Source organism: Astyanax mexicanus, chromosome 1 (assembly GCF_023375975.1).
Source record: "Astyanax mexicanus isolate ESR-SI-001 chromosome 1, AstMex3_surface, whole genome shotgun sequence".
NCBI classification, from domain to species: domain Eukaryota; kingdom Metazoa; phylum Chordata; class Actinopteri; order Characiformes; family Acestrorhamphidae; genus Astyanax; species Astyanax mexicanus.
This window is the reverse complement of record NC_064408.1, coordinates 100,619,949-100,638,321: the sequence shown is the minus strand read 5'-3', so window position 1 is coordinate 100,638,321 and position 18,373 is coordinate 100,619,949. Positions and strand designations below refer to the sequence as shown.

The following is an 18,373-nucleotide window of genomic DNA, read 5'->3' as shown; positions in this document are numbered from 1 at the left end:
AGGAGAAATCCAAATGGAGTTGGGGTGTATTAAAACATACCGAGTATGACCTTTTGTCGAAAAGCCGACCTCCGTTCACCCCCAGCACTCTGAAATACAGGGCTTTTAGTCAATGTTCCCAACAGGCTTACAGTGCTAATGACAGGTGCATAGTGTTGCCCACGCAAAGAAATCACTATTTTTACACCATGTTAAAGGTCAAAGTAGCTCCACACTTTACTGATTGAATTCTGAGGATCTGACATTTAAAATGAGTTTTGAGGAAATACATGAATATTAACTCCTGCAGAGATATTTTTATCAACAGCTGTAATTAATGCATTGTAATTAATGCATCTACAGTGGTGTGCAAAAGTGTTTGCCCCCTTCCTGATTTCCTGGAACAAACCAATTTAAATACTACTCAAAGAAAGCACAGTTAAACACAAATACAATTTTTAAATGAAGGTGTTTATTATAAAGGGAGAAAAAAATCCAAACCTACATGGCCACAGGCCATCTGTGAAAAAGTGATTGCCCCCTTGTAAAAACATACCATCACTGTGGTTTTTGACACCTGAGTACACTGTCTCTGGCTAAACCCAGGCCTGATTATTGCCACACCTGTTCTCAATCAAGACATCGCTTAAATAGGACCTGCTTGACAAAGTGAAGTCCACCAAAAATCCTTAAAAGCTACACATCATGCAGAGGACAATTGTGAAAGAAGGTAATTGAGATCTATCAGTCTGGAAAGGGTTATGAAGCCATTTTCAAAGCTTTGGGAATCCAGCGAACCACAGTTAGACCCATTGTCCACAAATGGCGAAGACATGGAACAGTGGTGAACCTTCCCAAGAGTGGCCAGCCACCCAAAATTACAGCAAGAGTGCAGCGACGACTCATCCAAGAGGTCACAAAAGTCCCCAACATCCAGAGAACTGCAGGCCTCACTTGCCTCAGTTAAGGTCAATGTTAATGCCTCCACCATCAGAAAGAGACTGGGCAGAAATAGCCTTCTTGGCAGAGAACTTGGGTTCTGCAGCAGGACAATGATCCAAAACACACCACCTCTGAATGGCTGAACAAAAACAAAATTAAGACTTTGGAGTGGCCTAGTCCTGACCTGAATTCGATTGAGATGCTGTGGCTTGACCTTTAAAAGGCTGTTCATGCTCGAAAACAAATCTGCAAAGATTCCTCCACAATGCTGTAAAAAGACTCATTGCAATATTTTTTTCTCCCTTAGTAATAAGCACCTTCATTCCTTCAATCCCTCCATCTGTCCTATCTACCTATTATCCTGTCCTATCTACCTGTTATCCTATCTACCTTTTCTATCTACCTGTTAATCTATCCTATCTACCTGTTATCCTACCCTGTCTACCTCATTTCCTTCTTCCCCTCCTTTCCTCCTCTATCCTATTATTTCCCTTTGGCCTCCCTTAGGCCCTATGAAAAAATGTGTTTACTTTTAACTTCTATTACTACATGTACATCACTATTGTAAGTCTCTTTGGACAAAAGCGTCTGCCAAATGTAGTGTACTGTAATGTAATTCAATGGAATGTAATGTTACCCTATCTACCTATTCTATTCTACCTGTTATTCAACCCTATCTACCTATCCTATCCTATCTACCTGTTACCCTATTTACCTATCCTATCTACTTATTCTATCTACCTGTTATCCTGTCCTATCCTACACTGGTATGAAAACATTTGGGCACCCCTGATAATTTGTATGATTTTCTTTTAAAAATCGTTGGTTGTTCAGATCAGCAATTTCAGTTTAATATATCATATAGCAGAGGAATACAGTGATATTTGAAAAGTGAAATGACGTTTATAAAAGTTACAGGAAGTGTGCATAAATTTGGGAACCCCAACAGAAAAAATACATCAATATTTAGTAGATCCTCCTTTTGCAGAAATACCAGCCTCCAAAACACTTTCTACGGCTTCCAATGAGTCTGGCTTCTGGTTGAATTATTTTGGAGCATTCCTCTGTACAAAACATCTCCAGTTCAGTCAGGTTTGATGGTTTCTGATCATGAACAGCCCACTTTAAATCACACCACAGATTTTCAATAATATTCAGGACTGGGGACTGAGATGATCATTCCAGTATGTTTCACTTGTTCCTCTGCATGAATGCTTTAGTAGATTTTGAGCAGAGTTAGAGTTGATGTCTTGTTGAAGTATCCAGCCCCAGCGCAACTAACTTTCTGAATGATTCTTAAACATTGTTCTCAAGAATCTGCTGATATTGACTGAAATCCATGCAACCCTCATATTTTACAAGATTCCCAGTACCTGCACTGATCACACAGCCCCACAGCATGATGAACCACCACCAATTTTTACTGCGGGGAGCAAGTGTTTGTCTTGGAATGCTTATTCATTTGCCACTATGCATACCGCCCTCCAAATAACTCAATTTTAGTTTCATCAGTTTACAGCACCTTATTCCAAAATAAAGCTGGCTTGTCCAAATCTGCTTTAGCACACCTCAAGCAACTATTTGTGACGTGTGCTCAAAAACAGCTTCTTCTGCATTATTCTCCCATACAGCAAATTGTGCTGAATAGTTAAACAATGCACAGTGTAAAATATGAAGCTGGAATAGCGTTTATTTCTACTATTAGGACTCTTAGTTAAACTCACTACTCAGCACATTTCAATATTATAGTTTAAAAGCATAAAAACTACCTTGATATAATACAGTAAAACTACCCTGAGATATTATAACACAGTAAATCTACCCTGAGATATTATAATACAGTACATCTTCCCTGGTCTACACCATTGTCACCTTTCCAAATATACAGTTCCAGCACTTGAAAATGCAATCATGATTTTATCCATGATTTAGTCACAGAATATTATTGTAAATAATACAATTATTGTTTGAAAAGATTGGAATCATTAATACAAATCTAAGTATTCTAACACTGATTTTTTCACATTTAAATACCCATTATTAAAAGCTTAGGGTTATGAAATAAACTGATTAATTGTGTTTAATCATATAATTCATCTATTGTGATTTATTATTAATAGATAGTACATGTAGTTCTGAGTTTGAACACAAAGTGTTGTCAAAAAATCCAGCGGTTAATGCTTAATGCTGGATTTTTTTCTCCATGTTTGTTACATTTGTATGTCACAGTGTAAATTAATAGAACAAAGCAATAAGAAACACATTTGCAGGTGACAGTAAGCATACAGCATGTTTATTACACAGCAAAAGACAACTCAGATTGATCAGAGAAAACATTTTCCAATTTACACAGTCCATCCAAAATAACTTTAACTAAACCAATTCATGACTTTGACAACCTAATGTCAAAACTTACCATCAGTGGTAACACAGTATACTTTTGTTTTGAAAGACATGTTTGTTAATTCAATTAAACACAGTAACATGAAATCATTTATAGATGGAGGAATTACCAGTCCAATCTCAGTGTAATAAACCCTGTGCACCTTTCTGAAACTAAAGCATACAGATCAATTCTCTGGATTTCCATGTCTGAATACTGTACTGCATAAGATTTTTAAGACATCTAAATTTGTGAGTCCAGAAACAGCATGCAATAGCCAATCAGGTTCATTGTCAATATGTAGATTTCTACAAAACTGAACAAATGTGGCTTAAGACAAGGAGAGAGATTAATATGCATTACAATCCACCAGAGACAGTAACAGATGCCAAAAGGAAGCCATATAGTCAACCTAACTGCAAGCACACCACAACCATTAGCAGATTTTTGCCATGAAACTCTAAAGTGCAAACACTGAACGAAGACTCTAGAAGCGCTATTTCATCACTGTTGGAACAAAACCTTGCATTAACAAAATTTATTTTCCATTTTTTGGCTAACGTAGGAAGACAATTTCAATTCTGGTCCATTATTATTGATCTGTTTATCATGAAATGTGAATGTTTTTGTAATGTAAAGATCTGTCAGTTTTCATATGTAAAACTGGAAATGCAAGGTTTTGTTCAGACAACAATTTCAAGAAATCAAATAAAAAAACAAACAAATAAAAAACAGAAAAAAGAAATGTGCAATCTCAAGGAACTCAGAAACAACAATATTCACATGCTCCCCAGTGTTTACCTTTTCAGAAAAAGCTACTGAAACCACAAGAGGAAGACATTATGATGTAAAATCTCTAATCCTACACATTATGGTATAGTAGATGTTTTAAATGTACAGTAGCATGGTGCTAAGATCATCCTTAATGGTAGCGAGATAAGTGTGTGTTCAGTATGATGCTCACTCGACCACTTAAAAATCAGCTTTTAGGCAATTCAGCCCAGAACCACCAGGCTGAATATTTTGGTAACATTTACAGTAAACACAATTACATCAGCCTGAAAAGGCTGAAAAGGAACTACTGGGGAGTCACCATATTTGTCTTAAGAGTTAAACACAGACTTCAACAGAAACACAAGAAAAAGCCACATTAACATCAAAAATGAAAATAAATATGTAATAAAAAAACTATGGGAAACACTGTTCCCGATAAGTTAATCCACCCTACAGTGAAATATGAGGGACACTGCCCCCGATATATACACGCTGGTAGGCAAAAACTACCTTCACACTTGACATTATGGAAGACACTGCTCCCGATAATGTTTCAGGATAGAAATATAAATGTTCCAAAAAAACGCTTTGTCACAGAAATGGCCAGATATTTTAGGTGCAATTAAAAGATTATTTTTCCTCAGATTCTATCAAATAGAAAAGTTGTACAAAGAGCAATGCTGAACATTTGATAAAATTCACAATATCTGTGGGAAATTGCTAAGCTTTGTTTTGCACTGTTCAGCATTTAAGAAATACATCAGCGTTTTATAATCTAATATTGTAGCTACCACATCTGCAGCATATGGACACCTACTATGAACAATAATATCCCAAACATTTCCATGTACCTAGAAAAAAAAAAAACAGAAAAATCAGTCAACTCAAAACACATTTACAATAGAAGTCAATAAGCACTTTCTTTTACACCTATTTACACTTCTGTTACATGTGTTTAGAGTTAACAGGTTTTCCATTTTGTTTAGTTATTTATTATTAATAAATATACAAAGAGTACAAGGAAACTGTCTGCTGAAAATCTGTCCACTGTAATACACTACAGATGCAGTGCATCTAAAAATTAGATTTAAGAACGATGAAGTTTTCCTGATTTTCCTTTTTTTTTGCTAAATGGTGATAATTATTACAAAGATGCATTACTTTCTCTTTAGAAAAGATGTCCAGATTTAATTTCTGGTGACAGCTGTTGGTAACATGTATTTCTGATAGCAGATGCTGCTTTTATAAACTGACAGTATAACCGTCACAATTATGGAAGGCACTGCTTCCGATAATAAAAAGAAAGACACATTTATAGTGAACACTGTCACTGATAAATAAATAAGATACAAACATAATTCTGTTAACGTTGAACGGGTAAGGCAGTCACTTACAAACATATGGCAAAGGCAGAGCCCCTGCAAGGGCTTTGATTTTTGGGGGTTTGAAATAAATGCAAATGGATACAACCAGGTTAAATACTGTATTAGCAGCTATGACTACTTGAAGCATTCAGGAGGACTTGCTCTCCAATTACCTGATTAGATGAAACAGCACGAGACAGCTTTGACTTTCCAGAATAAACCAAGCTGATTACAACGTAAATCTCGTGCAAATCATTACTACCTTATGCTGTAATTATTTAAATTTGATATGCTTCAGTGTAGTTGTCTGCTTTAATACTAACAGTTGAAGTATTAGTGAATTCAGTCATTGTTTAATACAGTACAGCCCCTAGCTGAGGCTTAAACCTGGGTTATGTCAGTAGAATTCAACTAGAAAATTGTAATAAGCAGCTCAGCAGGACTTAGTAACAGTAATTCATGTCATTAAGTTTTTCATATTCGTATAATTCATCTTGAACTGTTCATTGTACTGGGCCAGGTTAATCATATATTATATTATGTAATATTATAAGCCACACCTGGCAATTATGCTATTGAAAGATTCTGACTTCTTAAACGATAAAGCACCCTTTACTCAGTTTCTCACTCTGCCTCAGTAATCGACACCTTAAACAAACAGTAATGTCAGGCCCGCCTGTGTGTTTCAATGAAACACACTGCTCATTAAATCAAGTTGTCCAAGGCCCACACGTCTCCAGCCAGGTCATTGGCACAGCCTTGGATGGTCCAAGTGGTTAAGGCAAACTGGTTGCGCAGAAGGTCATCATCCTCCTTCTTCGGATTCTTAAGGTGGTCAATCAGAGCAGAGACAGTGAAATTACCAGTGCCAAAAAAGATGTGGCGGAAAGGAACTTCTCTAGGAGAGACATACGGGGAGAGCAAGTTGTGCTCCACCTGTGACAGATTACAATAAACACGTCAGTTCACCACAAAGCCCACCAAGCCTGCCCACCATATCTTCTGTGACTTCTATGAAAAAGTGAGAAAGTCTGAATACTGTCTGCAATTGGACAGAGAGAAAATATTTACCCTCATGATACGATCGTTGATGTTGCGACTCATCTCATCGTCCTTGAGCTCACTATTCTGAATGTCATTCAACAAAGAGGAAGCAGCACGGCCGTATGAGCCCGCAGCTGTAATCAGCCACTGAGATTTCAGGGGTGAATTCAAGTTGCCAGCCTATGAGACATCACAAACAAAATATTTTAAAATGGTGTACAATAAAAAAAAGAGCTTAATAGCATGCCTTAAAAAAATCAACTCTTTATAACAATCCTAAATAACTTTGTCCATAAAGACAAGATTTTTTTTTTTAACATTTTTAAATTCTAACATTCTCTCCATTGACTACATTTCCAAGATTGTGATATGATTCTTCACTAAGATGAGGAAAACACTTCTTTCAAATCTAATGACATGTAATGCTGTAAATGTAAAACAAATTTGTTTTGAATGTTATTTTTGTTGAAGTCATAACATAAAAAATATATATATGCGCTTACATGTGTGAGCTGGATGACTTGACCGTTGATACTGGCCACATGCTTCCTGATGAGGCGAGAATATGAGGTCACGTCCAGCCTCAAAATGTGGTCGTGTACCAGTCTGAGGGCCATCTGCCCAGCCACCTGAGCAGCAGACACACAGTAATCACGCAGTCGCTGCTGAGTGGCAATGTCCAGGTTTTCTTTATTGTCCAGATCTGTTCCATAGAACTTGTAGTCTGAAGAGGTCTGGTAGAATCAATATAGGATTAAAGAAAACAGAAAAGGACACAGTCAGTCACACCATTAGAGAAGAGAACACACAGGTGTTTTTTCTATAAAAAAACCTCACCGTATCTGAAAAGCGGAAGGAGATGGAGGGAATTCCTGAGAAAGCCAGGAAAGGGTAGGCACCATCCTGCATTTTCATGGGTTCTTCCAGACTGTATAAAGTAAAGTAAAAAAATGAAGGCTGTGTATTTAGAGTTAAAATGTGCTTTTTCATTACAATGGAATTTGATTGCCAAAACACCCTGCAAATATATATATATATATATATATATATATATATATATATATATATATATATATATATATATATATATATATATATATATATATATAATTTAAAATATCAGTTTGAAGAAGCTTAAACACTAAATGACACAAGCACCTTCAAAAATCCAACTGTTAGTCAGTAAATCTGTACTTACACTTTATTAAAATCATTTCGAGCAAATGTTTGGAGCAGGGTCGCCTGTTTATCTGTTGGACTCTTTACCTTCAAAGGAGATACACAGCATTATCTTACCGCATTGAACAGATCAGAACATGTGCTGTGTGTATACTATATAAAAATATAAAACAGCATTGCTATAATGCAAAAATCTTGTATGTATTTTTAACATTTTTCATTTTTGACTATTTAAATCTGGTAGTTTTTCAAATTCCTGATAGAGACCAATAGAAATAAATAAAATACTCACTAGAATTAAAAAAAAAAAATAGATAAAGTTGCATTTTTTGGAAATACAATGTGCATGGGAGCTATTAAATTCTAATACTGAACAGAAAGCATTTCTGCCAACCTCATTCAGTGTTTCCTTTAGAAGGCTGTACAACAACGGACTCGCTGATGCCTTAAATGCACTGCCACCTGTAGACAAAAAAAAGATCAACTATATACTCCGACATGTGATTTAACTGTTATAAAACTGTGATTAAAACTGTGATTTAAAAATGTTATATGTGCTTAAAAATGTCCCGTTCATAAATGAACCTAGGCCAGTACATTTTCCTTAATTACGTACAATGGGTCATTAACGTGACATAAAATACTTAACATAATTTTTTTTAATAAAACGTTGTCAAGACGAATGTTGACATACCCACAACTGCACCATCCAGGCTGATATAGGTAAATGCTTTTTTGTCCAGTGAGGCCAGATAACCCTGTTTAACACAGACCATGGGGTTTTAGATTATATATTAATGCTAAAGATATATAACATTTTGATATTCCTTTTTCACAGTCAGTCAATGTAGGATTAGTACATACCTCCAGCCACTCAGTAGCTCCCACATTGCCGTAATCCCCGGCACTCCAGCTGGCAAACACAATGCTTCTCCTGGGCACAAATCCTTCTGCAAGAGGAATAAAAAAAAATAAATATATATATATATATATATATATATATTACTTAAACAGCTGATTAATGACCCAGAATATTGTAATAATGTAGTTGAAAGGAAAGGATTATTGTAATATACAAGTAAGCAGAATATTGCTAAAGACACATTGCAATTAATGTTATAAAATAATGCATTCGATCACATACAACTAACAGGAAAAAAAAAGAAAGATAAAAACACAATAAAAACAACCACTTTACACCAGCTGCACAAAATACATGAATGCTAAGCCTATTACGACTTCTTGTGAATGGTTTTCTAATAGTATTTGTTTTATTCATAGTAAATTTGACTAAACTGACTATACCCAACAGTGTATATGACTAAAGCTATGAGTTGTGGCTTCACTCTACCTTTCTTCATCTGTGTGATGGCTCTAGCGAGCTCCACCAGCAGACAGGTCCCAACTGTGGACTTGGCATATCCCTTGCCAAAAGAGTCTCTCTGGGCGCCGATTACCACATAACGATCTGCAGAAACAATTCTGTGAGTTCATATTTTACATGGCCTCATGCTAAATGCACAGTAAGCTCTGTCCATGACTCACCTGGATCAACGAAACCTTTGATGACTCCAAAGACATTAGTGATTTTGGTGTCAGTTAGAACATTGTTAACGGTTACGTTGACCAGGTCATTGTCACTTCCTAGGAAGTATCTGCTTATGCCTCTTAGGTTTCCTTGAAAGCCGTCAGGAGCTGCTTTTCCACCCATCTTCCTGTGATTTAGAACAGTTTACAAATATTATATATACACAGAAAAACAAGATAAATATTACAAATGATATATTTAATATGGTTGCAGGCTAAAAGTACAACTTACGTATGGATTTTGAGGGCCATGTCTGCAGTGATGGTCTGAGCCAGTATTTTAGGCAGACCTGAGGATTTGGCAGGAGGGAACTGGGTGTGGTTAAAAGAAGGGAACCCTGGAGTGTAAGGGTCACCTGTTCCAAAGTGGACCTACATGATATAGATAAGAAGAAATGAAAAAGGAAAATAAGTGTCTTCAAATGAGGAAAAGGGGAGTTCAGCTCAGAACATATTAGTACAAGAACTCACATGTCCATAGAGTTCAGTGCTGCCATCAAAGTCATTTGCGTGTTCTGGGTAGATCAAAACTGCGGCCGCGCCATACTTAGCAGCATTGGCAACCTATGGTTAAAAGAGATACAGTACGATGATATCAGTTTATTTGGGAAAATTAAACAGTTTAGCCGATGCACTTTTTCTTTCCTTTGGAACCTGGTGAGAGGTGTGATGTTTGCAGTACCTTTTCTGCTAGGCTGATTTTCCCTGCTCTTATGAGAGCAACACTCTGGAGAAGGTCCATTCCAACATCCTGCAGGTACTTCAGATCTTCTATTTGGCCATAGTTAGCATACACTACTTTGCCCTTTAAAAAGATCACAAATAGTCAGCTTGAGAAGCACTTTCACAAATCATTGAGAGTGAACACATTTCCACAAACTTATAATAAACACACCACTTCACATTTCGATTGCTGCAGAACATCAGAGTTTGTTAATAATCCAATCAAATGTGTTTACATGAATTTAGGTAATCAGATATTAGAAAAACGCACTCAGTTTGCAAACAGACAATACTCTTACAGAATAAGATGTCATGTAAACATATCTTTTTCTTAAACACAAACTTTATGCTGCATTTTTTCTTTTATCATAAGAAGCCTTAATATGAACACACATCAGCTAGAAGAAAAAAAATTACTTAATCCTTACGTTTCATTGTCAAATTTTAAACCTTACTGTTTACAAGACCCCCTTTATAAATGGATTATGAAGTGCATGTAAACATACTCTATATTGAGTTACATGATGTGACAAGTTAAGATATTTGTCTGATTTATTTTGTAGGACACCTTAGACATTTGCCATTTGTATTCTGACTTTTACACAACACGTTTTCACTAAAACAATCAGACTCTATTACGTCTAAAGCTGGTTCATGAGGACAAGCCCCTTCCTGAGAACAATAAGCCTGCACAAAAAACTTACCAAAACAGTTCCTGTAGCACTGTAGGCCAAGTATCCTGTGGGTTGTCCAATCGCCTCAGAGTCAAAGAAGACTTTGTTTCGATTGCCACTGTTTGTGAACAAGACATCAGTGAATGACCTTGAGAAGCCTGCAATTAACAGACTTGCCATTTATAAGGTTTCATGGTAGTACTGACCTGGACGGAACTTGTAGCTGAACATAGTGCTCGTCATACCATGGGGTCATTTCCAGGCCCTTAAAAATGTTCAATATTTTGGTGGCCAGACCCTCATCATTAGCACTGCCTGCCTCATGCTTATCCATAGCAAATTCGCTGCGAAAGCGGAGGGGAAAGAGGCAAAAAAAAGGAAATTTTAGAAACACAATTGTCAAAGAAATAGCTAATCATAGAGAAATACGAAATTCATTTAATTTAATTAAGATTTTTGGTTTTAAAAAATATATTTACATTAAATACCTTAACTTAATTAGAAACCACTCCAAAGAAGTGAGCAATTAGTACCTTAGTTTTTTGTCAAAATCGTCAGAGGTCAGTAGCCGCTGCAGCATGCTTGTAATGTCACTCCAGTCCAGGGTGGGCTCAGGGACCACAATCTCTCCTTCATCCTTACCCTTGTCTGGCTGCACACTGGTGCATGACACTCCCTCAGAGCCTGGCAGTTTGCCTGCATCCGTCTTACGATGTGTCACATAGCCAATAAGGTAACCTGATACACACATACAAAAAAGAAAAAAAAAAAAAAAAATCAGGCTATGTGCTAGATCTGGCAAGCAGCAACAGGACTGTTTTATAAGATACATTTTACAAGCTACTGTAAAGACATTTCGTTAGGGCTTAGTTACAAAAATATCATTAATAATAATACAATGCACCATATGTTAGGATAATACATGCATGTGTTCTAATTTTTTTTTTTGTTTAATAAATGTGCTGTGAGATTTCAACCCAACAGAGCACTTCAACTGATCCTGGATCAGCATTCTTACTCCAAGAAGTTAAATATATGGGCCAATGTACAATAATACACTTAAACAGCAGTAACAGAGAATAACAGTTTGATAATATTGTGGGATATTGTGAAATTAGAGGCCACATTCACATTACCAAGCCAAAGTTAATCAATTCAGAATTTGTGTTTTAAATGTGACAAAAATCTGATTTATGGGCATGCGACAATAATGTGAATGGTCAGACCTGAGCTCATTGGCCTTGTTGCTTGTATACACAGGCTGAGATAGGGGGTAGTGCTATTGGTGAAGAAAATCAAACTCCTAATAGTAAAGCCTTCTGTAGCCATCTTTAAAAATGGAATGGTCAGTTATTTACAGTCACACAGTACTAGAAACTGGAGGTCAAATGTCTATTTTAAAAACATTTTCTTTTACAGTGCAATAAAGCCCCCTATACTTTGAGTAGTGTATTGTAATTGGTCAGGCATCATAGTATTGCTGTCTTATCAAACACTCATGCTATACTTTTTCCCACCATTTTAAAATGGCAGACTCCAGCAATTCATGACTTACAAACCATGCAAACGAGTTTGGGGAAAAAAAATCATATCACATTACTATATGTTAATATGACCGTGACAAAAGGAACATTGCAGAACACTACACAGTACATTTTTCACTCAAAAGATTGTCAACATCATTACAGCTCTATATCACAGTGGCTTACTGACTTATTGAAGTAACATACCAGCAAGAAAGAAGATCAGAATCGCTAGTGCGATGTAACACACTTTCTTATAGTTGTGCAGTGGCTTCTGGGTGTAGGTGTTGGAGGCACCGTGGTGTCCTGCCTCAGTCCCGTCCATCTCCTCTTCACCATCACCAGAGAGCTTTACCTCCACATGACTGTTGTCCCCATCAGTGTTCTGGGCCAAGTTGAAGCGTGTGTATGACTGTGGTTCCCCATTAAACTGAAAAAAAAAGAACAATATCAGTACAAAATAAAAACATTATAGTGCTTTTTCACTTGTCCTAGCAAGTAGCAAATTTCAACAATTATTCCATTCAGCCACACAACTGAACAATCACTTTCTTCTTGTGCCTAAAATTCATGTTACAAAATACTCAAAGCAAACTTGCAAAAAAAAAAAAAACAAGAAAGGAGCCTATAAGAGGAATGTACTAGAAATGTCTGACTTTTCGTTATGAATATACTTACTATTTTTGAAATCTTCGCTCTTGCTTGATTAATTGGCCCTGCCATGACAGATCTGAAAAGAAAAGACAACAAAATAAGAACAGAGCATAAAAGTGCACAGAAAGGCTTTTTTTCTGGGAATCTGCCTCTTCTGGAGTCTCTGCTGCATTATATGCGCATCTGTACTGTTTCAAAGTTCAAGGTTTGTGTTTTTTTCCGTTTTGCTTATCCAGACATCATGGTACCAGTTGTAGACAAAGTAAAGACATGAATCAATATGGGAATTATATAACCACAGCCCCCAGCATATCATTGCAGGACAGCCTCTTTGTTTTAATTTCCAAATTGTTGTGTTCAGACTGTAACTCAGATCACCACTGAGCAGGTATTATTTGTAAAGTGAGTCACTTTTAGTACTGCAGTTACACTGATATGGTGGTGGTGTATTAGTGTATATTCTGCTGGTATGAGTGGATCAAAGCTGAGAATGACCCACTTCCCAAATAATAGCTGCTCTGTGGTGGTCCTGTGGGGTCTTGACCACTGAAGAACAGGGCGAAAGGAGGAGAATAAAGTATGCAGAAAAACAAAAGAACTACAGTCTGTAACTGTAGAAATACAAAAGTCTCCTATATGCTTGGTGAAAATAATATATAAGACGGACAAAAAGTGTAGAAACAAGAAGGCAGTGTTAATGTTTTGGGTGAACAGTGCATTTGGTTTTCATACATATTTTTCCATACTTTTTATGTAATTATTTACAAAATGTTTACTTCCTTTTCATATTTACTGCACATAGATTTGTAGTTTGCATGCTTTTTTATACACACACACTAAACTAATACATTCTTACAAAAAAAGATATCGGGAACTGAAAGCAAGGTACAAAAATGGATCATGCCATGTAAAAACACTCAAGCTTTTAAAAGCATAAAAGCACCTTTCAAAGTTTGACCACAAAACTGATTTCAGAAGAAGATGAGCACTTCCTTAAAAAGTCCCCCACAATGACGCAATAACCGCCAATTCTTAACCGATAGTTTCACAACATAAGTTCCTTTTACAAAGAACAGTTAAGTCTGAACTGCCACCTATTAATTAGGTACTTTAGATCCTGAATGACTCATTAGGTATTAACTGTGCAAATAATTTCCTTGTCATAAAATACTGGATTAAATTTAGGAGATTACAATTTACACCAGGATTAACAACATGTTGGATGGATTAAACATTTTTCTATTACATTCTAAAGCTTCTATAAGCGTTTTAGATAATTGCTGTATGGTTGCACCACAGGACATTTTCTGTGGAAAATGGTAATATAACTCCTTCCTTTACCAAGTTTCAATGAACTAAAAACCATAATGCTTCCCTGTCTAAAAGCACAGTATCCAACTACTAGGACAATCGGTTTTCACAAAGCATGGTTTTCTCTCTCAGAGCATATCACATTACCCCCACACACCATGTGAGAGTCACAAACACTGACAGACTCTGGATGCGTGGTGAAACCTTGTTAGCCGTTATTTGCTATAGCCAGACATGGATAAATCAAGCAATAATTTATCAAAGAACCACACTTATGCTTGGTTAGCTGCCTAAATTCATCAGTTCAGCCATTGGTAGGCATATTAATTCTCTCTTAAAACAAGCTCTTGCACTGTTTGAAGAGTTATTTACATCACAAAGTAGCCAAAGCAAAAAAACAAAAAACTAATAGATAAGAAAGGCGCCAGACTGGCGCATGGCACACAGCGCCGGCCTGGCTTGTTCAATAAAGTGAATGGAAAAGGACGAGTAGTGGTAAACACTGCAGGTTACAATGTGTCAGTGGTCAAACAACAGCTTATAAAGAGTATAGCCTAAATTATTAAAGAAAGTACATGACCTAGTTAGGCTATATAAGAAAGAATAGGGGAAAAAAAGATAAGGACGTGGTTAAATTAGTTACATTGGATGCAGTTAAAACTTAAACACATATCATAAATCCCACTTCAAATGCAATCTAAGTAAATACTCTGACTAAATAAACCAGTTATAAAATCAAAGTCAGTCATAAATGGTATCTGGAGTTTATTTGTTTTGTCTAGAAGAAGAAACGCTATTGCACTTTTATTATTATTGCGGACACCAATATTTTCTCAGTATTACAAGTACAATTCTAATCAAACTATTCTAATCAAACTACAAGTACAATTCTAATCAAACTATGACTTTGGCTGACTATTAAGACCAAAATCTTGGTACAACTACATGATAAACCACTTTTAGCAAAACAATTCCTTTAAGATCAATGTGCAGTGATAAATGTATTTTTTGTTGCCTTACATCTTTTATGTTTGATAATGGAAAAACAACCTTAAAATTGCCTAATAGACAACTTTCATTTAAAGGTTTTGAATGGTTAGGCTGAGCTCTGCATATTTAACCTAGTAAAGTTCAATACGATCCATACATATAAAACCTTGTTATATGTTAAATTTGTATTAAATAAAAGTCAATGTGAACAAATCAATTCTGACATCGGAGATCAACAATGTTTCAATACATTAGCAAAAAAAAAAAGATTCAAATGTTCTTTTGTTATCTTTATTCAAAAACACACCCACATCAGTAAGGGGTAAGTCAGGTCAACATCAAGTAATGGACCAGCAACTCCATATTACCCAACATGCGTGTGTTTCATGAAAAAGCAAGCAAATAAGTAAAACTAATATTTAGTATTACTTAAATCCACATTTACAGCAAGTGTATACGTATCTAAACACTGAAAGATTAAAAAGAACTGGCAGACAACACTAAATCATTTTGTAACTGTAATGTAGCATTATCCATCTTTTCAGCCCTTATCTTTGAAAGAATGCTGTTGCTGGACAGCAGCTTTGCAAGCAGGTTTGGTAAGTAACATAGTATAAATGCCAAACAATGAAGCCTAGGAACCGTGTGCACTGATTCTTCCATTTGTTAAGCAGCCTACAAGCTTAAGACCAAATGAGCTAAAGACTTCATACCAGATATTAAAGATAACAGATTTAAAACTTTTATTCAGTGACAATATATTTCATACCACTGATCTAGACGGCATAAGAGCAAAGCAATTTGGATTAGGGTGCCATTTCATCCTTAAAAATAAATTGCTGTTGTCATTGTGAAGCCATTATGTGGTTATATATTAGCTCCTCCATACAAGTTCATTTAATAAGCCATATAATGATATGGGATTTTTGGGCTCATATTTGGGGGGGTTGTAACATTATAAAAATTATATAAAAGTACAAAAAATTATATAAATTAAATCTTGCTATTCTCTATGTATATGCAATATCCACAATTACGATTTAGAGTTTTATGTCTTACATAACTAGTTTTTTTTTTATTTGTAACAAACACCACAATTTAAAGTGGTAAACAAGCTATTGTTTCCTTTACATTCCTTTCAAACACGATGCAAACATAACCTTCATATGCAGCTCTGATGAGATTATTTGATTTTACCAAACTGAAAACTTCTGGAATATAATCAAGAGGACAATGGATGACCACAAGCCATCAAACCAAACTGAACTGCTTGAATTTTTGCACCAGGAGTGTGTAAAACTGGTAAAGGAGAACATGCCAAGATGCATGAAAAGTGTAATTAAAAAACTACTTATTCCACCAAATATTGATTTCTGAACTCTTAAAACTTTATGAATATGAACTTCTTTGTATTATTTGAGGTCTAAAAGCTCTGCATTTTTTTGTTATTTCAGCCATTTCTCATTTTCTGCAAACAAATGCTCTAAATTACAAAAGTTTTTTGGAATTATTTGGAATTTGAGAGAAATGTTGCACATAGTTTATAGAACAAAACAACAACAAATGTTAGTTTTACTCAAACATAAACCCATCAATAGCAAAATCAGAGAAACTGATTTAGAAGCTGAATTTGTTTCCAGAGCTGTATTTCAGGAATAGTGTAAAATATAAAAAAATCTGACACTTTTTTTTTTTTTTTTTTACAGGTTACTGACAGGAGCGAATTTCTATCTACTGAAATTCCCTGTTGCAATCTTAGTATATTCTATTTAAGTAAATTAATTTAATTAATCAGATCATATAAAAACTAAAATCATGTGCACACCTTCATTAATATATTTGCTACTACAGATACACAAACATACATAAGACTGTAAATATATATATATATATATATATAGCAAGCTGAATGGGTCACACCCTAAGTTAGCCAGCTAGATCTTCACAGCCACGTTGTGTTGGTTGTTCAGATAGTTAAGGTTAGCTTAGCTTAGCTAGCTTAGGACCATGTGGAGGACAACAGTGAGTTCAGCTCAGTGACATCAAGGTCAAAACACCAAACCGGAAGATAAGGTTGGTTATAGGATTTTAAAGTTACTCAGCTTCACAGACTAAGCTTGTTTAGTAGAGGATAGAGCGTGGCTAACTAGTTAACATGAATAAATCTGACTAGCTCACGATACTGGAGCTAGACCTGCAGCATTAGTTATAGTAGTGACAGTTGGGCTAATGCTAACTAGCCTTGGTAGCCCTGGTAACTGTGCAAGATAAAGCCAAGCCTGTTAGCTTAGCTTAGCTGGCCAATTCAATTGACAGCTCAACCAATTTAACTAGCCAGCTAATTACTTTCTGAGGATTTAAGTAATAAAACAGGCAATACATCTGAGAAACACGTTTAACCTAACTAGCTAACTACATAGAATATTATTAATAGCTATTACATGGTTTAAAGTAGCTACATATATTAAGCAGAAGGCTACCTTGCTTGCTAGCTGGACAAGTTCATGGTCAAAGTTAGCTAGCGTTAGCTAACAGGAAATCAAACCATTTCAGCTATAACGTTATATAGCTTAAATAGCTAGCTTGATTAGCTAATGTACAAAATAAAACGCATAGGGTGGTCAGACATTCTGTCTTTACTCTGCACGTTATTAGTTAGTTAGTTAGTTAGTTAGTTAGAATGGTTAAATTGACAAAAACTAACTCAAATTTATGAATGAGTCTCTTCAGCTCCACGCTAGCCACTATCTGCCTCCAAGCTAAGCTAGCTAGCTCTAGCATTGCAACGAGAGAAAAAAGGCATAAACTGCAAAAAGAAATGTCTTTGCTTTGCTCAGACAGCCGGTGAGGTTCTGCTAAATAAGCGCATGCGTCTCACCTAAAGTTGAGCTTGAAATCAGGGGGGATCTTATGGCTGGATTCTGCTCCTCGCAGGAACACGCGGTACCGGTCTGCTCCCACGCTGTTCTTGCAGGTCAAGTGCAGAGAATCATTGCGAATCGGTTCATTTCATATTATCCTGTCAAACCGATTCACAGTTCACATTGAAGCGTTTTATCTTTCAGCGACATAACCACACCTCTCCTCATTCTAAATGTGTTTTCTTTCTATTTATGATTTTTTATAAGTCAGTAAAGATATACAGGAATATGTTTTGTTGTATGCTTATGTTTTACACTTTAGATTATTTAAGTACCACGTTTATCTTTGAGGACAGATCTGCACACTCTTGCTATTTTAATCTCA

General features: G+C 35.9%; 1 protein-coding gene across 1 annotated transcript; it reads right to left on the bottom strand.

Annotated features, from left to right (window-relative positions):
- Positions 1-3,192: 3,192 nt before the first annotated feature.
- Positions 3,193-18,120, bottom strand: tfr1b (transferrin receptor 1b). Its single transcript, XM_007252333.4, has 19 exons — positions 18,006-18,120; positions 12,851-12,902; positions 12,380-12,602; positions 11,183-11,387; positions 10,856-10,993; positions 10,680-10,767; positions 9,935-10,057; positions 9,724-9,816; positions 9,485-9,624; positions 9,211-9,380; positions 9,017-9,133; positions 8,530-8,615; positions 8,360-8,423; positions 8,060-8,127; positions 7,685-7,752; positions 7,324-7,414; positions 6,990-7,220; positions 6,514-6,666; positions 3,193-6,378 (listed from the first exon to the last, which is right to left on the bottom strand). Exons 2-19 carry the CDS (start codon positions 12,893-12,895, stop codon positions 6,148-6,150), a joined length of 2,334 nt encoding a protein of 777 aa, XP_007252395.3. The 5' UTR covers positions 12,896-12,902; positions 18,006-18,120; the 3' UTR covers positions 3,193-6,147.
- Positions 18,121-18,373: the final 253 nt, after the last annotated feature.